Raw genomic sequence first — 25,615 nt, 5'->3', positions numbered from 1 at the left:
TGTTTCTAACATGTCGTGGGAAAATATTGTGGATGGTGGTTTGAAAAGCGTTACTTTCAAAGTAAACTTCCTTTTACGGAAGTTGGACTATGTGCGAGAATGTACGATGAATTTCTTAAATCACAGAACGTTTGATTCTCATTTTAAATCAACTCTTTGGTGACGAGCCATTTAGTGAAATTTCGAGCCCAGAAGATCAGACACCTGTGTCGTTACTATGAGCAAATTGATGTACTACGGGAAGCCCTCTCTCCTCTCTGGTAACTAATTTATTTGTGGAAAACTTTGAGGACAAGTCACTAGACTCTGCTAAAAATTTTACTGGCCCATTTGTGTGATATATCCTAAAGGGTAACATGCACAAAAAGATCAGCATTACATATGAAAGCTTAATTTCTCTTGCAGTATGTGAAAGCTTTGCTATTATAGTTGCAACACTTTGTATATTATTTTAAAACATTAACTTTTCCAGTTTGTGTATTCGCACTACTTAACAGTTATGTTGCTATTGGCTGAGTTCATTGCGTGCCCTATGGTCTGAATATCCGCTGTCATCGGCTGGCGATATCACGTGACATGAGCTATGACTGGCTTACAAAAACGCATCCCAATCTTGATTTCATTGGTTCGGAAAGTAACGTGGTGTTTAGTGGAATTCGAATTTATACTTTCGTAATATGAAAATATGCAGAGTACATGTTGCTGCCCATCAAATATCTTTCCAAAACATGTTTTTTTTTCCTGAGTTTCATTTTCTAAAGTGCCAGGAAATTCTACGCCCATGTATAAAAATATAACCATTCAAGGGATTGATAAGTTTTACAATTCCGACGGAAAATCTAATGTCATTTCACATGAAAAACGTGTTTTCACCTTGGAGAAACTTTATTTTTAACCGGGAAATCCGGAAAAAATCCAGGAATTTTTTTTCCTTGTCCGTGTATACACCCTGTTTATGTATCCTTGTAGGAAACCTAATTACTGAGAGTAAATTGTAGGATCCAAATAAGGATTCTAGATCATTTTTCCTATCGCAGTCTTTTAGAAAAGCTACACTGAAATCACCATAGACTATTAACCGCTTCCTGCTGTATCTGTTGTTCTTGTAGGACATCATCCAGAATAACTGTTCTGTAGAGTGTAAACATTTTGCTAGCAAACAAGGCTCTAGGCTTGAATGGAGTAGAAGGTATGAAGTTACTGAATAGTAGAGGTGTGGAATCATTAAAAGGCATATTAAAAACAACTTAAAGCATTGTCATCATCATTTGGATGAGTCCTTTCCCAAGTTACAGAGTGCAGATGAGTGTTTTGTATTGTGGTTCAGAAACACTACATGGACTGGGATTGAGTGACCTTTGCTTCTGATAGTGTATCTGGATTGTGTTCAACAGAATGTGAAATGATGACAGAAGAACTGTTTCTGCTGCAGTTAAATCCTTAACATTATATTTTCAGAAAATATTATTTACGGATTCAGTTGGAGCTGAAATTTCAGTGATAACAAAAAAATGGAACAAACCTGAAATAAATGTAAGAATAGTTATGCAAGAAGTTTTCAGTAAATTTGAAAGCAGAATCCTATCTACCAAATTCTCACAAAACTCCAATTACTTTCATTTTGATATAAGCTCTATCAGTGCATGAAAATCAACCCAAGTTGTTATTTGTTCATGATACTGGTACTGGAGTAGAAAATAAAAAAGCTTGTCAAATGATTCGCCTGAAAGTTTTTGTCCGCCCTTTTTTTCACTTCTACTCATTTACTCCTAAATTGTGTGTCATTAAATATGTTTGGTATTTCCTGCTGGCAACATAAGTTGTATATATTCATGCAGTTCTTTATTTTACAGTTCTGATAGAGGGACGTAAATTCTCTTATGAATGTGTTGATACTACTGGGATAAATGTCATGCTTAACACAAAGGATGTTAGTGAATACCTCAAGATCTCACCTGATGGACTGGAGGTAATAAAATCTTTCTCTAATTTATTGTCAAACTGTATTCACATAATGTTTTAACAGCAAAGAATTTTACATGAAGGATACAAATTTTAGTACAGTTGTATAAAACATGTGACATGTAAACTTTGTTGACATGACATTGGCTATTAAAGTGAAGAGTTCTGGGTCAGAAACCAAGGTGGCAACAATTGCTAATATGTAGAAAATAACAAAGAAAATGGTGCAGTATATTATGCATAGTTAAATAGCGAATCATTGTTCATGGATTCTTTAGTGTTGATTTTCTGTTGGAGTGAGTGTATTAAAAGCATAAGCATATAAGAGGAGGTTAGAGTAACAAACTTCCATTGTCAGCTTCTTTATAGGACATTCTGTCTTGATCACTGTAAATATAAAATCATTTAATATTGTTTGCTGCACTATATGCAGCAATAAAAAGGTTTTATTTACAAAATAAGTATTTCTGCCCTTGCCGCAGAGGATGACCATGCAAAAAAAACTTGTCATTTAATATAGACTTTTCTGTATGTGATGGCTAAATGTTCACAGTAAAACTTAATAAAACTCTCATTCACTTACATTCAACCAATAAAAGGTGACATTTCATGGTATAATGAAGAAAGCTGTAATGTTCTGAGAGGGTTTACAGGAAGAACTGTGGGAGTGGACCTGTGAAGTAAACAGAGTAAATGAGAATTTTTCCCCTATGGTGCTTTGAATTCTGTTTGGGGTGGAAGACTAAATTGAGCAGAAATATGGAGAAAAGGGAATACTATCTGGGATCAGATTACACTCATGAGTACCAGTATAGGACACATCTACCTAGGTGCATGTAGCAAGCACCCTCTTTCACCCTTATGCTGGTGGTGAAGCACTCTGAGGCAGCAATCATCACACCATTGCTATGGAAGCACGAAATCAACTGTACAAAATTTGAGGGGCCAGGGTTAGCATAAGTTTAGTGAGAGAACCATCTGAAGAAGATTGGAAGAAAGCACTCTTCAATCCTTACAACCTGCTACGGGCCCAGAACTTGCCAGAGAACATTGCACAGCTGTGCTAAATTTCACAAGTTAACATCATTGCTGGAGAGTGCAACAGTGAAAACAAGTGTTGTTCACCAATAAGTAAAGATTTGGCCTGTGATCATCTGATGGTAGAGAGGGTGTCAGGAGCAGGCCAGGGGAAAGATATTTGCCTTGCACATACTCATCCAGGACATCTTTCCATGGTGGTTCTCTGAAGGTTTGTGCACGAATCAGTGCGATTGCAAGGACAGATTGGATTTCAACGAAACATAGAGCCTTATATCACATCAATATGTGGAAGAGATCCTTTTGGAGAGTGTGTTTTGCCTTTTTCTCCATTTATAGGTGATGGTTTTACACTGATGCTCGACAGTGTACACCCACATGTTGTGAGAATTGCACAGGAGTTCTTATACGAAATAGAAATTGATCCTTTGGCTTGGCCTACTCAAAGCCCTGATTTGTGTCCTGTTGAGTGTGTGTGTGGGACAAGCAGGGGGAGAAAAGTCGATTAGCACTATACAGAGATTCTGCAGGATCTACAGGAGGCCATTCTGAAATAACGATAATTCCTCAAGAGGCTATTGCAACATTAATTAGGAGCATGCCTGAAAGATCGCCCTATAAATGGTGAAGAGGAGATAACACAAGCTTTTGAAAGTGCATAGAATGGTCCGTGAAGTGAAGTGTAGGAGAACGAAAACGAAGGTGCATTACCTTCATGAGCTTCCTCAAAAATTACTTAAAGTGTGAATCTATTTGTGTCACTTCTGCAGCTTTTTTAAAAACATTTTTATAATCTTTCTTTTTTTGTCCTTTTCATTGTTAGTCACATAGATGGAACTGTACCATAATAATTTATCATAAGATAGTAGGTCAGTGTTATAAAAGTGACTAGAATTGAAAATAAAAAAGTTATTTTTTTAAGAAACTGAAGTGTTGTGTTTCACATACTGGTCAGTGCATTTGCTATCCGAAAATTTTCTGTACTATCATCTGGCTGTTACGAGTGCTATTGTTGTATGCCAAAAGCATGAAGGATGTGTCCACATTTACCATCCATCTCCAGTTTAGTGCCAGAAATGTAAAATCTCAGAAGGCTAAAGAAGTATCCGTGTCTATAACTATTATGCTGCCTGCACATCATCTTATAAAACCTTCAACACTTCACCCACGCATTGTTCTCTCATGTATCATACAGCAGAATGAAAATTTGAAGGGAGTACTTGAGACTATTATTTGCTTACCTCTAGCCAGCAGATGTCCAGATCCTCATTCAACATATGTAAAGGAAGTAAGAAGATAAAAAGAAATGATATTTCCTTTTCCGAATGGATGGATGCTTCTCAACAGCAGCTGCACACAAAAACATTGCCTGGCCTCCATTTCATTAGTACAAATTGACAACCATTCTGTTACCTTACAGACAGCTCATTGACCTCGAGAGGAAAACCATACCTGAATGCGTCCTGAGCTGCAGACCTCTCACTGCTGTGGACAAGTTACTTCCAAATCTTGATAAATGAAAAAGTGTCAAGTATTTATCATGCAACATATGTACTTCATTGCATGCTATCATTTGCAAAAAACTTTGTTTTAGTATCTTGAATTGTTTCTGAGAAATGACTATTGTTATGACCATGTGATTCATGATGTGCAAGGATACAAAACCAAGTAACTCTAGAATGAAATATCAGTCTGCTCTCAGTTTTAAATAAAATTTCAATGTCTGATCTACATTTCATTCACTGCAGTGTAAGAACTAAAGTCAACCATATGCTATGTTTATCTCTGCGAGCTCTTTAAAATTTGTGCAATGTTTTACGTAACAGAATGTAATAGGAGAGATGAAAATCTATTCACGAAGCGGTCGCAGAAAGACACACACTTAAAAGAAGTTTATACTAAGGCAAGCTCTTGGAGCCAGTGGCTTCTCCTTCCAGCATAAAGATTGAAAGGGAAGAAAGAGGAGTGAAACTAAACGACTTGAAAGGTTTAGGAAATGGGGTAGATTTCGGAAAAGTCACACACAAATGTGGGTCAGGGGAGGCTTCCAGACGCGATGGAGGGAGAAGCCTGACCTCAATACCTATTTCACCACATGTGCCATTTGGATTCTTCTCCCACACATAAGTTTTTCAGAACTCTGCAGGTGAGAACTAGCAGTACAGCATGTCCTTGGTCTCGCCACCCTCATGGCCTCAATTTACATTAATTGATTCCACATCAGCATATCTTCACAGTAACTACTCCTTTCTTCACTCCATTTTAGCTTTCTTTATCTTTCATTTTCTGACCTGTCTATTGTTTGCCGCCCTCTGTTACGCACTTAGCTTTTCACTCTTATTACCTCATGCATAACGGTTTTGCAGTAATCTCTGCCTTGCGTATTATCCTGTCTCCCACCTTTAAGCTCTCAGGTTTTCAAATCTCATCTGGTGCAGTCCCCAACAATCAGTCTTTCCCCCTCATCCTGTCTGGTAAGCCTCCCCTGATCCACGGTTCTGTGTGACCACCTCATTTCCTAAACCTCTACAGTCCTTTTGCTTCAACCCATTTGCTTCCCCTTCAACCCTTCTGCAGGAAGGAAGAGGCACTGGCTCTGAAACCTTGCATAAGTATAACCTCCACGCACGCAAGTGTGCGTGTGCGTGTGTGTGTGTGTGTTTCTGCTGTCAATTGGTGAGTAGATTTTTATCTATCTGATTATGTTATATTGTCAAAAATGTACTATTTTCATTTTACTTAATTGGACGGAGTGCACTAAATGTGATGGATAATGAAAAGAAATTCAGTTCTTTATTGAATGAAGATATCAGACTGTAAGATGTACAAAATGCAAAATTTTTCACCTAATGGTTGCCAAACGATGCTTCTGGCGATTCATATTTTCTGAGTCCTTTGTGCACTCCATGTTCCCTCAGTGCTCTCCAGAACACGTGCATGTGGTACACATACCACACTTTAGTACAGCAGATGCAGGATTGCCTTGATTGATGATGCTAGGACAAAAATGTTGCATGTATGGGTTCATTGGCAAGTCGTCATTTTGGAATGTGGCTGCTGATGTTGCTGCTAAGGCTGCAGTTCTACTACCCAGACCTTTTAGCTATTTTGTCCTTTTAGATAATCTCAGTATTGCTATACATAGAGATACACTACTGCGCTGACATGAACAGCGTCATAGGAGCAAACTTATGGAGCTTAAACTTTACCCTACAGCTTGGGCTAATAATTCTCATCAATCTCATCACAGAGAGAATTTTAGTTACTCTGCATAGTGGGCACTGTCTTTTCAGGTAACATCCTCTGCTAAGCCATGACCCTGTGCCATTTTACACTGATTGTAATGAAACACTGGTGGTATGCCACTTTCTAAACAGGTATCAGCTTTTTCAGCCCTTGTGTATCAGTGTTGACCATTATTTGATCTATCATAGGTTCTAGCATATACAGCACAGGCAGTAGTATGTGTTTTATTATTTACTCAGAGTAACAACATGAACCATGGACCTTGCCGTTGGTGGGGAGGCTTGCGTGCCTCAGCGATACAGATAGCCGTACCGTAGCTGCAACCACAACGGAGGGGTATCTGTTGAGAGGCCAGACAAATGTGTGGTTCCTGAAGAGGGGCAGCAGCCTTTTCAGTAGTTGCAGGGGCAACAGTCTGGATGATTGACTGATCTGGCCTTGTAACAATAACCAAAACGGCATTGCCGTGCCGGTACTGCGAACGGCTGAAAGCAAGGGGAAACTACAGCCGTAATTTTTCCCGAGGGCATGCAGCTTTACTGTATGATTACATGATGATGGCGTCCTCTTGGGTAAAATATTCCGGAGGTAAAATAGTCCCCCATTCGGATCTCCGGGCGGGGACTACTCAAGAGGATGTCGTTATCAGGAGAAAGAAAACTGGCGTTCTACGGATCGGAGCGTGGAATGTCAGATCCCTTAATCGGGCAGGTAGGTTAGAAAATTTAAAAAGGGAAATGGATAGGTTGAAGTTAGATATAGTGGGAATTAGTGAAGTTTGATGGCAGGAGGAACAAGACTTCTGGTCAGGTGACTACAGGGTTATAAACACAAACTCAAATAGGGGTAATGCAGGAGTAGGTTTAATAATAAATAGGAAAATAGGAATGCGGGTAAGCTACTACAAACAGCATAGTGAACGCATTATTGTGGCCAAGATAGATACGAAGCCCACACCTACTACAGTAGTACAAGTATATATGCCAACTAGCTCTGCAGATGATGAAGAAATTGAAGAAATGTATGATGAAATAAAAGAAATTATTCAGATTGTGAAGGGAGACGAAAATTTAATAGTCATGGGTGACTGGAATTCGAGTGTAGGAAAAGGGAGAGAAGGAAACATAGTAGGTGAATATGGATTGGGGGACAGAAATGAAAGAGGAAGCCGCCTGGTAGAATTTTGCACAGAGCACAACATAATCATAACTAACACTTGGTTTAAGAATCGTGAAAGAAGGTTGTATACATGGAAGAACCCTGGAGATACTAAAAGGTATCAGATAGATTATATAATGGTAAGACAGAGATTTAGGAACCAGGTTTTAAATTGTAAGACATTTCCAGGGGCAGATGTGGACTCTGACCACAATCTATTGGTTATGACCTGTAGATTAAAACTGAAGAAACTGCAAAAAGGTGGGAATTTAAGGAGATGGGACCTGGATAAACTAAAAGAACCAGAGGTTGTACAGAGATTCAGGGAGAGCATAAGGGAGCAATTGACAGGAATGGGGGAAATAAATACAGTAGAAGAAGAATGGGTAGCTTTGAGGGATGAAGTAGTGAAGGCAGCAGAGGATCAAGTAGGTAAAAAGACGAGGGCTAGTAGAAATCCTTGGGTAACAGAAGAATTATTGAATTTAATTGATGAAAGGAGAAAATATAAAAATGCAGTAAGTGAAACAGGCAAAAAGGAATACAAACGTCTCAAAAATGAGATTGACAGGAAGTGCAAAATGGCTAAGCAGGGATGGCTAGAGGACAAATGTAAGGATGTAGAGGCCTATCTCACTAGGGGTAAGATAGATACCGCCTACAGGAAAATTAAAGAGACCTTTGGAGATAAGAGAACGACTTGTATGAATATCAGGAGCTCAGATGGAAACCCAGTTCTAAGCAAAGAAGGGAAAGCAGAAAGGTGGAAGGAGTATATAGAGGGTCTATACACGGGCGATGTACTTGAGGACAATATTATGGAAATGGAAGAGGATGTAGATGAAGATGAAATGGGAGATATGATACTGCGTGAAGAGTTTGACAGAGCACTGAAAGACCTGAGTCGAAACAAAGCCCCCGGAGTAGACAATATTCCATTGGAACTACTGACGGCCGTGGGAGAGCCAGTCCTGACAAAACTCTACCATCTGGTGAGGATGATGTATGAGACAGGCGAAATACCCTCAGACTTCAAGAAGAATATAATAATTCCAATCCCAAAGAAAGCAGGTGTTGACAGATGTGAAAATTACCGAACTATCAGCTTAATAAGTCACAGCTGCAAAATACTAACACGAATTCTTTACAGACGAATGGAAAAACTAGTAGAAGCCAACCTCCGGGAAGATCAGTTTGGATTCCGTAGAAACACTGGAACACGTGAGGCAATACTGACCTTACGACTTATCTTGGAAGAAAGATTAAGGAAAGGCAAACCTACGTTTCTAGCATTTGTAGACTTAGAGAAAGCTTTTGACAATGTTGACTGGAATACTCTCTTTCAAATTCTAAAGGTGGCAGTGGTAAAATACAAGGAGCGAAAGGCTATTTACAATTTGTACAGAAACCAGATGGCAGTTATAAGAGTCGAGGGACATGAAAGGGAAGCAGTGGTTGGGAAGGGAGTAAGACAGGGTTGTAGCCTCTCCCCGATGTTGTTCAATCTGTATATTGAGCAAGCAGTAAAGGAAACAAAAGAAAAATTCGGAGTAGGTATTAAAATTCATGGAGAAGAAATAAAAACTTTGAGGTTCGCCGATGACATTGTAATTCTGTCAGAGACAGCAAAGGACTTGGAAGAGCAGCTGAATGGAATGGACAGTGTCTTGAAAGGAGGATATAAGATGAACATCAACAAAAGCAAAACAAGGATAATGAAATGTAGTCTAATTAAGTCGGGTGATGCTGAGGGAATTAGATTAGGAAATGAGGCACTTAAAGTAGTAAAGGAGTTTAGCTATTTGGGGAGCAAAATAACTGATGATGGTCGAAGTAGAGAGGATATAAAATGTAGGCTGGCAATGGCAAGGAAAGCGTTTCTGAAGAAGAGAAATTTGTTAACATCCAGTATTGATTTAAGTGTCAGGAAGTCATTTCTGAAAGTATTCGTATGGAGTGTAGCCATGTATGGAAGTGAAACATGGACGATAAATAGTTCGGACAAGAAGAGAATAGAAGCTTTCGAAATGTGGTGCTACAGAAGAATGCTGAAGATTAGATGGGTAGATCACATAACTAATGAGGAAGTATTGAATAGGATTGGGGAGGAGAGAAGTTTGTGGCACAACTTGACCAGAAGAAGGGATCGGTTGGTAGGACATGTTCTGAGGCATCAAGGGATCACCAATTTAGTATTGGAGGGCAGCGTGGAGGGTAAAAATCGTAGAGGGAGACCAAGAGATGAATACACTAAGCAGATTCAGAAGGATGTAGGTTGCAGTAGGTACTGGGAGATGAAAAAGCTTGCACAGGATAGAGTAGCATGGAGAGCTGCATCAAACCAGTCTCAGGACTGAAGACCACAACAACAACAACAACAACAACAACAACAACATTATTGACTGTGAGTGCCAGATGATTTAGAAACTTTTACCAAGTGGCCTCTTGTTCATTTCAGTTCTCCTCTGTTTGTTGGTTTTTAACTAATGTATCAGCTTCACTGATCTGCCCAAGGCATCCACAGGATTCACAAGCAGTTTTCCTGACCTGTCCAAAATACTTGTCATTTCCTTCTTACCTCCCTTTCGAAGACTGCTAATTACACTCCAGAATGGTTTTCCAGCAGCTTGACCCATAGTCTCCAACCTGTTTCCAAAGTCTTCCCAAGATTTCTACTTGGATGCTGCAATTATCTGTTTGGCTTTGTTTCTTTCTACAACATAATTTTCTCTGTCTACCTGATTACTAGTATGTAGTCATTTTTGATACGCCTTCTTTTTCCTTTTACAGGCTGCCTTGACTGTCATTCCATCAAGCTGTTTGCTTCATCCTACTTTTACACACTACTGTTCCAAGACATTCTTTAGCCACTTCTAGTACTGCATCCCTGTACCTTGTCCATTCCTTTTCCAGTGACTGTAATTGACTACATTCAACTAACTGGTACCTTTCTGAGATTGCTGTTATGTACTTGTGCCTGATTTCCTTATCCTGAAGCTTCTCCACTCTTATCCTCCTACATATGGACCTGACTTCCTGCACTTTCGGCCTCACAATCCCAATTTCACTGCAGATTAAATAATGATCAGTGTCATCAAAGAATCCCCTGAATACACGTGTGTCCCTCACAGCCTTCCTGAATTCCTGATCTGTTATTATATAGTCAATGATAGATCTGGTTCCCCTGCCTTCCCAAGTTATCCAGTTATCTGACTTAAACTGCTAATGTGTTGTAAATGCTTCAACAGGATCTTGTTATTAACTGTTGACTTTCATAGTTCTTATTTTACTACTGCTAGGCACGATGCGATGCTTACTCATTTGAGAGTGTTCGCTGCACATTCCAAGTTGATGAAGGTGTCTGGTATTATGAGACACAGGTAATCACACCTGGTGTGATGCAGATAGGATGGGCTACCAAAGATTCTACATTCCTTAACCATGTAAGTATGTAATACATCTGATTTCTTGTACATATTTTAATTCACATTACAAATTGCTGTGTCATATGAATAATTTTGTACATTAACTTTCTCTATTGTCAAATGCTTCAAGAAAAGTAACACAAATATAATTTAAATTTTTTCAATAAACTCTAGTGATGTTGCTGTAATTGTGATAGGAATTGATAAACAAGGTTTTTGTGCCTGTTTGAATCTTTCAGTGATAAATGAAATTTAAATTTCTTTAATGGTGTGTTTCACATAACTGAAATGAATCATTCGTTTTAAAACGTGACCTCATGGTGTAGACGAATAGAGATAATGAGGATTTATTACATGCCAGACAGTTACAGATCCCCTGGAAGCATGGTAGCCAGCTCTCAGCTGCCAAGTGTGAACAACTGCAGTTAAAAACAATTACCACCTGTAGAGGTGCAACAACACTGAGGTGTTGCCGTAGAAACATTTGCAAAATTGTGCTAAGTGATAAGTAAATGCAGGAAACAGCCAAGCCAAGACCATTGCAGCAGCCAGCGTTCTTCTTTTGCTGACTTAACTGTAGTGAAACTTTGAGTTTGAGGAGAATTTTACTTACTTAGTATAATTTATGAGGACATCTTTACTTGACCAACACATATTGGTGCATACCATATACTCCCTTAAAGTATCAATGGTTGGTACAAATGAAAAAAAATTCCGTAGCTGGTATGACTTAAGACTGGCAGAAAGTCTGTTGCACTAGTACGTTTGACAGGTACAGGACTCAATATTATAACAGAACATATGATCAGTTTTCTAATAAACCCACTACTGCCACCACCTGTGGGTTCGGGGGTAAGAATAGGCCCGTGGTATTCCTGCCTGTCATAAGAGGTGACTAAAAGGTGCTTGTGTCCATCGTGCATTGAGACCTTTAGCCAGCTTATTCGTGATTGCATTGCAGTCCTGCTCGCTCTCCATCTCTTGGGTGAGGATACGTTCCTGGGTGTGATTTCCGCCATGCACTCCACAGTGTCGCTTTCTGCTCTGACGACGATCATGGACCATTTGCCACCTAATATCCAGTGCGGTAGCCAGTCTGTTGTGGTGGGGCCGCCATGTACCCTGTTGATTGTAGCCCCTGACAACACAGGGATTGCTCTACTGATGCTTGTGCTGTTAACTCCCCACGTATGCCAAGGAGTAGATGCCTATCTCCATGGGGCATCGGGACTCCCGGCAATGACCATCCTACCAAGTGGCCCTTGCTGTGGCTGGGTGGTGCCCGTGGGGAGGGCCCTTGGTCAGAGTAGGTGGCATCAGGGTGGATGACATGCAATGAAGCGTGGCACATCTTCTCTTGCTGGTGGCCAACCACCAGCAGTCTCTAAGCATTCGAGGGCTCACTTTAATGCAAACATGTATGACCCCAAATCGTTCCCTCCCTGGCCATACCATGGGAGGAATGTAAGGCTATAAATGACAGTGAGGCGTATTGGCCACAGTATCTAGTCTGTACGAGAGCTGATGGGGAATCCCATATGTCCATGAAGCCTCAGTTCTTCGTAGAGCATTTAGAGGAAAAGTTTGGGGAGGTGGAGGGCTTATCAAAAATGTGGTCCGGGTCAGTCTTGATAAAAACAGCATCCTCTGCCCAGTCACGGGCATTACTTACTTGTAAGAAGCTGGGGGATATTTCTGTTACTATCACGCCCCATGGAAGCTTAAATATGGTCCAGGGCATTGTCTTCCACAGGGACCTTCTTTTACAGTCTGATGATGAGCTGCGCCCAACGTAGAACGACAAGGTGTCCATTTCATTCGGTGCGTCCACCGGGGTCCAAGGGATAATCAGGTTGCCACCGGTGCCTTCATCTTGGCCTTAGAGGGTGACACGTTACCCGAGGAGGTGAAGGTGATGGTCTACCGCTGTGATGACAAGCCGTATACCCCTCCCCAGATGCGGTGCTTCAAGTGTTGGAAGTTCGGCTATATGTCTTCCCGCTATGCTTCCAGCCTCATATGTTGCGATTGTGGTCGTCCATACCATCCCGATACTCCATGTGCCCCGCCTCCCATCTGTGTCAACTGCGGAGAGCACCATCCCCCCTTGCTCGTCGGACTGTAAGATTCTACAGAAGGAACGGAAAATAATGGAATACAAGACCCTGGACTGACTGACGTACACTGAGGCTAAACAGAAATCTGAATGGCTTCGTCTCATGTGCATGATGTCATCTTATGCTGCCACTGTCACTCCTGTTACAGCTCCATCCATTGCATCACATACAGTCTGCTCTCAGAGCGAAAGGACCATACCTGCCCCCTTGATGCTGGGGGGCACTTCCCTCCCTGTTGCTCCTGCACCACCTACCTCGAGAGCAGCACCCTCCCAACCATCAGGGACACAAGTCCCCACTTCTAAGCTGGAAAAGCGTAAGACTTTTTTTTCGGCTTCTCTCGCTAGGAAGGGATTCCTTAGGTCACTCCCTTCCCAGGTTCCTACCAGTGTAAAATCAGACACCCACCAGGGACTGAAGAAGCCCCAGGTAGCTGGTCGTAGGGCTTTGCGGTCCTCTTCAGTCCTGGAGACTGAATCAAAGAAGCCCTCCCAGCAAGGGCAACCAAAGGAACAGTGTGAGAAATCGAAAACGAAGACCCCTAAGACCAAGGAAATTGTGGTGCACCCACTCCACCGCCACCTACAAGCTCTGCGTCTGAGGATGCGTTGGAGATTCTGGCATCCACTGAGGACCGAGATCTCGCCGGTCCGTTAGACATGATGGATGTCGCTCCCGTCAGTACTCAATCGGTGGCAGCAGGTGACCCAGTGGCATAATCTGCCTCCTCGGTCCCTTCCCACCTTTCTCGGCCATGGACAATATCATCCTCCAGTGGAACTGCAGCGGTTTTTTCCATCGTCTTGCTGAGCTCCGACAACTTCTCAGCCTTCACCCTTTTCTCTGCATTGCTCTTCAGGAAACTTGGTTTCCAGCAATGCGAACCCCCGCCCTCCATGGCTATCAGGGTTATTATAAGAACCGGGCAGCTTACGAGAGGGTATCTCATCTGTCTGCATCTACGTCCTCCACTCTCTTTACAGCAAGTCTGTCCCTCTACAAACATCTTTAGAGGCTGTCGCTGTTCAGGTGTGGACGCCTCAGGCTGTTACTGTCTGCAGTCTATATCTTCCATCAGATGGTGATGTCCCGCAGCATTTCCTGGTTGCGCTGATAGCCCAATTGCCGCCACCTTTTCTGTTACTGCGTGACTTCACCGCCCATAACCCTCTGTGGGGGTGGATCAGTGGCAACAGGCTGAGGCAGCATCGTTGAGCAAGTATTGGCACAGCTCGACCTTTCTCTTTTAAATACTGGTGCCTTCACACATTTCAGTGTGACGCATGGCATGTGCTCAGCCATCGACCTTTTGATCTGCAGCCCTAGCCTATTACCATCTGTCCAATGGAGTGTGCATGACTACTTCTGTGGTAGTGACCACTTTCCAGTCTTTGTCACTGCCACAGCGTCACTCTTCTGGGTGCCCCTCCGGATGGGCTATGAATAAAGCTGACTGGGACTTGTTCACCTCCATTGCCACTATTGAGCCTCTTTCCAATGACGCCATTGATGTGGTGGTTCACTTGGTCACTAACGGCATTGAAACTGCCACACAATCTGCCATTCCCTGTTCTTCTGGGTCCCCTTGGCGGAGGACTGTGCCTTGGTGGTCGTCAGAGATCGCTGAGGTGATTAAAGATTGCAGGCAGTCACTCCAGCGACACAAGCGGCATCCCTCATTGGCACACCTCATCGCCTTTAAACGGCTCTGTGCACGAGCTCGCCACCTCATTCACCAATGCGAGCAGGAGTGCTGGGAAAGATATGTCTCCACCATTGGCCTCCGTACCTCTCCATCGCAGGTTTGGGCCAAGATAAGGTCTCTATGGCCATCAGACCCCCGTCAGCATACCTGCCCTTTCACTGAATGGAGCAGTCTGTACTGACTCCGACACAATTGCAAACCACTTAGCGGAGCATTTTGCTCAGAGTTCCACTTCTGCGAATTACCCACTCGCCTTCTGTTCCCTGAAAGAGCAGTTGGAATATCAGAGCCTTTCATTTCACACTTGCCACTCTGAATCGTACAATGCTCTGTTCAGTGAGTGGGAATTCTGAAGTGTCCTAGCCGCTTGCCCTGATACAGCACCCGGGCCAGATCGCATCCACTGTCAGAGGCTCAAACACCTCTTGGTGGACTGCCAGCGACGCCTCCTAGACCTTTTCAACTGTATCTGGGTTGAGGGTGAGTTCCCACGAAATGGCGGGAAAGCATCGTAATTCCGATGTTGAAACCTGTCGAGAACCCACAGGAGGTGTACAGCTACTGCCCCATTAGCCTCACTAATGTTCTTTGCAAGTTGCTCGAACACATGGTGAGCCGGAGGTTGAGTTGGCTGCTTGAGTCTCGGGGCCTTCTGGCTCCGTCTCAGGGTGGGTTCTGTAAGGGCCGCTCTGCCGCCAATAATCTGGTGTGCCTGGAGTCTGCCATCCATATGGCCTTTGCCCGCTGTCAGCGTCTGGTCACCATCTTTTTGACGTGCGGAAGGCATATGATACAACATGGTGACATCACATCCTCTCTGCACTTCATGGTTGGGGCCTTTGGGATCCACTCCCAATTTTCATACAAAATTTTCTGTCACTTCGTTCCCTCCGCTTGCAAGTTGCGGCCTCCCATAGTTCCTCCCAAGTTCAGGTGAATGGGGTACCCCAAGGATCTATCTTAAGTGTCTGCCTCATTTTAATTGCAATTAATGGGCTCACTGTGGCGGTGGGAATGTTTGTCTCAGCTTCCTTGTATGCTGACGACTTCTGCCTATACTTTAGCTCCACTGCCATTGCAGCTGCTGAACGGCAGCTGCGGGGCACTATCCGCAAGGCGCAGTCTTGGGCTGTAGTGCATGGCTTCCGGTTTTCGGCTGCCAAGACCTGCGTTATGCATTTCTGCTGGTGACCCACTGTTCACCCTGAGCCACAGCTTTATCTTGACAGTGAACCTCTTGCTGTGGTGGAGACACATCAGTTTCTGGGAATGGTTTTTGATACCCGGTTGACTTGGCTCCCTCATATTTGGCAGCTTAAACAGACATGCTGGTGGCATCTTTAATGCTCTTGAGTCACACCAGCTGGGGTGGCAGTCGGTCTACCCTTCTACGGCTGTACCAGGCGTTAATTCGGTCCCGTCTAGATTATGGGAGTCCAGCTTATGGTTCAGCATCACCTTCTGCAATGCATTTGCTTGACCCCATCCTTCACAGCGGGATCCGACTTGCCACTGGAGCTTTCTGGACAAGTCCTGTCAACAGCATACTTGTTGAGGCAGGTGTCCCTCCATTGCGGTTCCAGTGCCAACGATTACTGGCTGCTTATGCTACACACTTTTGTAGCTTGCCAGGGCATCCCAATTATCGTCTCCTGTTCCCTCAGTCGGTCGTCCATCTTCCGGAACGGCGGCCCCGTTCAGGGTGTACGACCGCAGTTCGCGTCAAAGCTCTTCTCTCTGGGCTTGAGGTTTTCCCTCTTCCACCTCTTTTCCGGGCCTTTTGAGATTTGGAGATTGGTCTTTCGGAGAGTGACCTCAGGTCAGTTTGCGGCAGAAGGTACTTCGCACCTGGGGTGAAGAATGGCACACCCTTCTTTCAGCCAACAAACTTCGGGCCATCAAGGAGGCTACCAGTGCGTAGCACTCCTCCTTGCAGGTCTCTCGCAAGGACTCTGTTCTCTGACGGCTGCGCATTGGCCACACCTGAATGACACACAGCTATTTATTGCGCTGCGAGGACCCACCTTTATGTCGCTGCAGGTCAGTCAGCTTTGACGGTGGTCCACATCTTGTTGGATTGCCCACTTTTAACTCCGCTCAGGCAGATGTTTGTGCTGCCTGTTTTTTGTCTAGCCTTTGGCCTACAATTTTAGACTGGGGTTTTTAGTGCGTTTCTTGGTTGTTGGCTTTTCCTTTTTTGTTTGTATGGTCAGCCAACCACTGTCACACTTGGTGTGTTTAATTCCTTTTTTCTGGTCTCTGTCTGCGTCTTTCTTGTCCTGTGTTATCTCTTGTCATCTCCATTGTCTGTTCTTATTCTTTGTGGGTGTTTAAATTTCTTGGAAAAAGGGACTGATGGCCCTAGTCCTTTCAATCCCACAAACCCCTCCAACCAACCCAGTACTGCCCAAAATGATAGATATTTTCAACCATTCTCTAACCTCCAGCATCTTCCGAACGACCTGGAAGTAGGGTCTCTTAAAATCATGTACCAAGAAGGAATATGCCAAACAAATCTGACCACAGGCTCATTTGCATTCTGCTAGCATCACCCAAGGCTTTAGAATACATATTCCGCCAACAGCTTACTAATTATTTAACATTAGGTAACCTTTTAGATAAATACTAGTCTGGTTTCTGCCAAAATCGGAGCATGATCACTGCTGACTGATGAACTGAAACAAGCTATGGACAATCAGCAGGTGACTATTATGTGCTTTTCAGATTTCAGCAAAGCTTTTGACACTGTTGACTTTGAAATTCTACTTGCTAAACTCGCAAATAAATTTTTTTCTTAGCGTGCCTTATGATAGTTCTGCTCATAGCTTACATCCCACCAATACCGTTTAATGATTGTAACTAAAAGGTCACAATGCAGGAGTCCCACAAGGATCAGTATTGGGCCCATTACTTACCTCGTAATGTGTTAATATCAACTTCTCTCTCCCACTGCAAATATCACCTACATGATGATGACTTTCAGTTATATCTAAGTGCGAGTCCTACATACTTGGGCACAACCATCTATCATGTAAATGGTGATTTAGTTGCCTTAGCTAAGTGGGCACAGAACATTGGTTTGAAAGTTGACTTATCTTTTAATGCAAGCAATCGTAAGTCGTTCACAGAAACCTTAGTACCCTTCAGTTCAGAGAATTTCTTTCACTCTTAATCCTAAACACCACAGAAATAATCTTTTCTTCTTTTGCAAAGAACTAGGGGATAATTCTAGACCATCACTTAGACTGGATTGAACACACAACTGCAGTCTGTAAGAAGGTGTAGTGTCACTTCATTCACTATAGAAATATAAAACAGTATTTCCTTTCAAGCTTAAAAAGGAGCTTGTAGAGTCACTAATACTTCCCATACTGGACTGTGGTGATTCTGTTTTCCAAGGACTTTAGCACACTCATGCAGGCTGGAATTGGCAATGAATGCTTGTGTGCGATGCGATACATTTATGACATATGCTGTTTTGACTAAATCACTCCTGTCTATGAACAATTGTCAGGGCTACTTGCCTATAGGCATAGATACTGTCATATTTTATGTTGAGCTTTTGTCTTCCCAATCTTTGTGCTCCCTCTTATTCTTCTTCAACTTTACACTACTGTCTGAATACTTGTTCTCAACAAAGTAAAATCCTCTATGTACCATTACATAACACTGCCATGTTCTCTAAATCATTTTTCCTATTAGGGACATGACATTGGAACAATCTTGCTCAAAATATTGCAGAAACTAAATTCCTTTCAAACTTCAAAAGACAGCTAATGGAGTACCTTCCACCACAATAACCATCTTTCCCATATTCTAATTTACGGATCACTCTTGTCAATCACCCCTCCACTATAACTTTTTCCTCCTCCATGTTGTCAGAGTCCTTTAGTTAAATTCCATTCTTTCCTAACAGCCACTGTCACTATTGTTTCGGTATTCTCCAGTTTCTTATCTCTTCCACTTCTTTAATACTAAACATGGATTCAAATGTGCTAAACTAATCTGTATCATTCTCAATGCTCTTTACTATTAATATTACTAATGTTATTAGTGTCATTATTATTATTATTATTATTATTAGTAGTAGTAGTAGTAGTAGTATTCCTGTGAATGTTTTTGTAATATCTTTGGTGTGTGTTGCTTCCAGTCAGAGGTAAGAGAAGGCCTTAAGGTCCTAATGTGGTCAGACTTAATAAGCAGTAAATAAATTGCCTGGAGCTGGTGTCAGCAACCAAACTAAAATATCATTGTGGGTAGTTTGGTGCATACATATACGTTGGTTTCATTACATCTGCAGAAGTTATTACAGAAATTGAAAATATGTGTAATACAAATGGAGAAAATCTACTTACCAATCAGCAGCAAACGGAATGGACAAAGCATGTAAAATCGGTAGATTTCTGACACAGTGTCTCCTTTTTCTAACAAGAGTGCAGAAAGAATAGCATGAAAAGAAATTAATAGATGTAAGAAATTCTGGTGAGCAACCCTTTGGAAGATAGGGTACCCAACTCCAGGGTGGGCAAGAGTGAGAGGAATGGCCCTCTGAAGAATAGGAGGTTGGGTTATGGACTGACAATCCATACCTGTAAAAAAGTCATATTATGAAATCTGAAGAAAATACAGCCAGACGGACCCTAAGGCAAAGATATGGCAAAGTAAAAAGAATATGAGAACTGGATCGTGGAATGTACAGACATTATATAGTCTTGGAGCCCTTGGAAGCATTATTGGAATAGCGAAAATTGTACAAGGTGGACGTCATGGCCCTGCAAGAGATAAGATGAACTGTACAGGATATGGTCCAGAAACAGCACTGTACTGTGTACTACTGTGGCCTCAATAGTGAACACATGTTTGGTATGGGATTAATACTCAATCAGAGCACTGAACAAATAGTGATACTATTTAAAGCAATAAGTCCAAGGATATGATACATGTGAATAAATGGGAAATTCTTTAACTACAGTCTCCTAAATGCACATGCTACTACTGAGGAGAAGACAGCAGAAGTGAAGGAGACCTTCTATGAGGAAATTGAGCAAGCTTATCGAAAGTGTTCAAAAAAGACATGAAAATTGTGATAGGGGATAAGAATGCTAAGGTAGGGCTGGAGAGGCTTGTTCCCTATCATCAGTAAATACAGCCTCCACAAAGAGAGTAATAACAGTGGACACTGCCTGATAAATTTTGCAGCATCACTTAACATCACAGTTTCTAGCACATGGTTCCAGAATGAGATTATACATAAAATGATGTGTGTATCACCAAACAACAATACTAGGAACTGAATTGATCATAATTAATAGAGATGATGCATGGCCCTGATGTACTAGATGGCTGTAGTTTCAGAGGTGCTAATATGGACTCTGATCATTACCTCTTCATAGCAAAAATTAGAAGGAGAATTTCAGATGCACATAAAGCTAAAGGAGAAAGACAGAATAAATATAATGTGTCATACCTTAAGAACTCAAGGAAGACTGAACACCTAACTATTAATTTGGAAAATAGATTTACAGGAATTCTGGAGAACTATACTCATAACATAAGTGAGTAGTGAAATAAAATTAGAAATGAAGTAGAGGCTGCCACAGAGGTGGTGATTGATATGGAACAAGAACAGGCCAGAAGAAATGGATGGTATGATGAAGAGAGTGAGGAGGCAACAAGAATGAAGAATGAAGCATATAAAAAGATGCAGGTCAGAAGAACAAGAACACTAGTGGACGACTATAGACAAAAAAAGTGCACAGAAAAGTGGATTCCGAAAGCAAAGAACAGAAGCCTTTTCAAAAGAAAGTTGCAGGACTTTGAATCACTGCATGACACCAATGAAAGGAGGACATTTATCAGAAAGGTCAATAACCTTAGAACGGAATTACAGCAAAAAAAAAAAAAAAAAAAAAAGTAGGTGGAAAAAAAGGTCAACTTACAGCATCACAAGGAGGAGTGTTACATCGTTGGGCAGAGTACTTTAAGGATTCCTTATACCCAGAGAATATTGAAGCATGGGAAATAACTGAAATCCAAGAAAGAGAAAGTGGGATGCCTTCGATGCAAGAGATTCGGCTAGCAATAAAGAAACTAACCAACAATAAATAAACTGGCAATGACAACTTGCCAGCTGAGCTTATTAAGTGTGGTGGAGAACATCTAGTTCAATGCCTGCCAGCCCTGATCTCAGACATATGGACGCAAAGTCATCCAGATGATTAGAGTATTGGTCTAATATGTGCTGCACATAAGAAATGGGTCATTTTGGAATGTACACACTATACAGGTATTACATTGCTGAACACCACATGCAAAATATTCTCCTGCTTGCTTTCTGCCTGTTTAAAAGCTTTTGCAAAAAAAGTGGTAGGGAGACATCAGGCAGGCTTTAGATCTGACAAACCAGCTGATGAACAAATATCCACCCTGGGGCAGATATTGGGCGAAAAAAAAAAGGAATAAAATACAGAAACTCATCATATATTTGTTGATTTTAAAGCAGCATGTGACACCATAAAAAGAAATAAGCTTGTTGAAGCCATGAATAAACTGGGCATACCACATCATTTAGTACAACTCATAAGTTTGCCTGTGGGAAAAGTAATATATAAAGTACAGATATAAAGAAATTTAACACAAAGTTTTGAAACTAATTGTGGACTGAGGCAAGGAGATTCATTTTCATGTGTGCTTTTTAACGTAGCACTATAGAAGGTAATATGCACAGCTCAAACAACACAACAGGTGCAGTATACAATAGAATGGTGCAGGTTCTGACCTATGCAGGTGATATGGATATTATTGCAAGAACAGAACTAGCTGCTGAAGAAACACATAGGGCACTGGTGGCAGCAAGAATACAAAATGGGGCTGGAAGTGACCATCAATGTGAATAGTAAAGATCAGAACTAAATACAATGTTAGAAACTGACAAAGGTGCAAATAGAATCTGTTCATGAATTTGTTTATCTTGGAACATTGGTAACATCACAGAATGATATTAGTGTGGAAATAAAGTGGCACACCATCTAGATAATAAATGCTATTATGGGCTGGCCCCGCAACTTCAGTCCAGAAGAACAAAGTATCAGCTGTATAAAACTTTAATACATCCGGTATTAACATATGGCTCAGAAACCTGGACACTGATGCAGTAATGTGAAGAGCTAATAGAATGTTTTGAACAAAAAGTACAAAAAGTGTTACACAAAAGCTATGGCATGACTAATGAAGAAAAGATCTGGAAATCATAAACTGCCTGAAATGGTCATCCATGTTTTTTGCAGGGAGCATGAGAACCCAACAAAAATAGCACTGGTGCAAAACTGTGGAGTCCAAAGAAGCAGGGGAAGGCAAAGACTTCAACACTTGGATGACATACAAGAAGGTTTAAAAATTATTGGTGTCTGAGGATGGAGACAAAAGACAGGGACAAATGGAATGATGTTCCAGAACAGGCAAGGCCCTTCTAGGGCTGTAGGGCCAGGAAGAAGAAAAAGAATTATTGATATGTGCTAAACTCTTCTGTCAAACAATGGAAATTCCAGGTAGAAATATTAACAAGATCGATTGCTAGACGTGTCCAGATGCAGACAGGCAAGATCAAAAACTCAGCACGCGCATGCTTGAGGTTTGCTTGCTTTGTGTGTGTGTGTGTGTGTGTCCCTCTCTCTCCCCCCTCCCCCTCTCTACTGATAAAGGCTGAGGCTGAAAGCTACATATGAGTGTCTTTTAATCGTGCCTGTCTGCAGCTTGATGTTGCTAAACTAATTTGTATCATTCTTAAAGCTCTTTACTATTATTATTATTATTGCTATTTTTGTTACTTTAAGTTATTATTTTGATTATTATTACAGGTTTCGTTATATCTGTAGAAGTTATTAAAGAAATTGGAAATGTGTGTAATATAAAACTGTAGATTAAAACTAAAGAAACTGCAAGAAGGTGGGAATTTTAGGAGATGGGACTTGGATAAACTGAAAGAACCAGAGGTTGTAGAGTGTTTCAGAGACAGCATTAGGGAACGATTGATAAGAACAGGGGAAAGAAATACAGTTGAAGAAGACTGGGTAGATTTGAGATAAGAAATACTGAAGTAGGTGAAGATGAAATGGGTGATACTATACTGCGTGAAGAATTTGATAGAGCATTGAAAGACCTAAGTTGACAGAAGGCCCCGGGGGGAGACAACATTCCATTAGAACTACTGTTAGCCTTGGCCTGACAAAACTCTACTGTTTGGTGAGCAAGATGTATGAGACAGGCAGAATACCCTCAGACTTCAAGAAGAATATAATAATTCCAATCCCAAAGAAAGCAGGTGTTGACAGATCTGAAAATCACTGAACCATCAATTTAATAAGTCACGGCTGCAAAATACTGACACGAATTCTTTACAGACAAATGGAAAAACTGGTAGAAGCCAACCTTGGGGAAGATCAGTTTGGATTCCGTAGAAATGTTGGAACATGTGAGGCAGTACTGACCCTACAACTTATCTTAGGAGATAGATTAAGGAAAGGCAAACCTACTTTTCTAGCATTTGTAGACTTAGTGAAAGTTTTTGACAATGTTGACTGGAATACCCTCTTTCAAATTCTCATGACAGCAGGAGTGAAATACAGGGAACGAAAGGCTATTTACAATTTGTACAGAAACCAGATGGCAGTTATAAGAGTCAAGGGGCATGAAAGGGAAGCAGTGGTTGGGAAGGGAGTGAGACAGGGTTGTAGAATATCCCGATATTATTCAATCTGTATATTGAGCAAGCAATAAAGGAAACAAAAGAAAAACTCGGAGTAGGAATTAAAATCCACGGAGAAATAAAAGCTTCGAGGTTTGCCGATGACATTTTAATTCTATCAGAGACAACAAAGGACTTGGAAGTGCAGTTGAACAGAATGGACAGTGTCTTGAAAGGAGGATATAAGATGAACATCAACAAAAGCAAAACAAGGATAATGGAATGTAGTCGAATTAAATTAGGTGATGCTAAGGGAATTAGATGAGGAAATGAGACACTTAAAGTAGTAGATGAGTTTTGCTATTTGGGGAGCAAAATAACTGATATAAAGGATATAAAATGTAGACTGGCAATGGCGAGGAAAGCGTTTCTGAAGAAGAGAAATTTGTTAACATCAGGTATAGATTTGTGTCAGGAGATCTTTTCTCAAAGTATTTCTGTGGAGTGTAGCCATGTATGGATATGAAACGTGGATAATAAATAGTTTAGACAAGAAGAGGATAGAAGCTTTCGAAATGTGGTGTCACAGAAGAATGTTGAAGATTAGATGGGTAGATCACATAACTAATGAGGAGTTACTGAATTGAATTGGGGAGAATAGGAATTTGTGGCACAGCCTGACTAAAAGAAGGGATCGGTTAGAGGGACACGTTCTGAGGCGTCAAGGGATTAGCAATTTAGTATGCAGCATGGAGGGTAAACATCGTACAGGGAGACCAAGAGATGAATACATTAAGCAGATTCAGAAGGATGTAGGGTGCTGTAGTTACTTGGAAATGAAGAAGCTTGCACAGGATAGAGTAGCATGGAGAGCTGCATCAGACCAGTCTCTGGACTGAAGAAGAAGAAGAAGAAGAAGAAGAAGAAGAAGAAGAAGACAAATAATCAAGAAAATCTACATACCAATCACCAAAAAATGGAATGCACAAAGAATATAAAATAGATTTTTTTCTGATACAGTGTGTCCTTGTTCTGATAAGAGTGCAGAAATGATAGCATGAAAAGAAATTAATTGACTTAAGGACAAACGAAAAGCAATCCAGAACTTCAAGCCAGGGGACTCAATGCACCAGATGTGAGCAGAAATGGGTTGTAGATGATTTTTCCTTTTTTCTTAAGCCATACTATTTTGAAGTTTGGTGGCAGCATGAATAGACAACAGAGGATATATATGATGTAGATATATGTGTGTGTGTGTGTGTGTGTGTGTGTGTGTGTGTGTGTGTGTGACAGCAAAAAAGGGGGGGGGGGGGGAGCAACTGTCCAAAAACCACAAAACTTTCCATTTTTCAACATACCTACCTACCTACTTCTTCTCAAATGTCACCATGATGGTATAATTAGTGATCTACCGGTAAACACCCAGTTGTGTAATAAAATGAACTCCCAAGTACAAAACATCTTTGAACTTCTTATCACTTTAAGAATGATGAGTCAGTGTGTTAAGCATTTGGTGTCAGGCATGTACACAAGAAAACTTTAGAAGAGCTTTGATATTATTTTTAAAATTTCTTGGAAGCTACTAAGTGCTTTCACTCTCAAATACTAGGCGAATATAGTTTGGGAAATTTGTGTGCGTTGAGTTATACTGCCTCATGACGTTTGTGTAATTTGTAACTGTAATATAGGGTACTTATCTTAATGTATTAAACATTTGACATAAGATTATAGCTCTTAATGAGTAGATTACGACAGCATATGAAATTTTTAAATTCACCCAGTAATTGTATGAAATTTTTAAAATCACATTTTTGTTGCCCCCTGGAAGCCATCAGATAGGCAACCTGCAACTGGCACTGTGCACCATGAACAATGAATAAGGTTAGCCGTTTAGTAATATGATATTCATATGCAGTGACTTTTTGAAGTTTTTCTTGTTTTTGGTGTTGGCAGTTTTGTTCTCTCATTTCTTATACTTTTGCAAGTTCTCTGACATAATGTGAAAATAAAAAAATAAAATAAAATAAAAAACAAGAAAAACTGCATGTAGTGCAATTTACACCATTGAATGTTGATTGGATGAGGTAAAAATGTGTAGTTTTCCTAGTACAGTTTCTTTGTCCTGATTTGAATCAACTATGTGAATTTTAAACGTGACCACCAAATTATGAATAATGTTTCAGACAGAATTGTATTCTGTATGAGCTAAAAGTAGCCAAGATCTTTTCATTTTGTTCACAACACAGTAGTATTATGTCAAGAGCTCAATCGTTCTATTATG

The 25,615-nt window shown here is 41.1% G+C and overlaps 1 protein-coding gene across 1 annotated transcript in view; it reads left to right on the top strand.

The window, feature by feature from the left end:
• LOC124795322 (RING finger and SPRY domain-containing protein 1-like) overlaps positions 1-25,615 on the top strand; it is a 150,652-nt gene that overhangs the window by 66,885 nt on the left and 58,152 nt on the right. The window contains exons 6-7 of the mRNA XM_047259295.1: positions 1,854-1,969; positions 10,704-10,847. Coding sequence (XP_047115251.1) covers positions 1,854-1,969; positions 10,704-10,847 — 260 coding nt within the window. The remainder of the gene's footprint in view (positions 1-1,853; positions 1,970-10,703; positions 10,848-25,615) is intronic.

The sequence above is a fragment of the Schistocerca piceifrons genome, chromosome 4, assembly GCF_021461385.2.
Source record: "Schistocerca piceifrons isolate TAMUIC-IGC-003096 chromosome 4, iqSchPice1.1, whole genome shotgun sequence".
Lineage (NCBI taxonomy): Eukaryota > Metazoa > Arthropoda > Insecta > Orthoptera > Acrididae > Schistocerca > Schistocerca piceifrons.
Note: the sequence above shows the minus strand (reverse complement) of the source record. Positions and strands in the feature narration are given on the sequence as shown.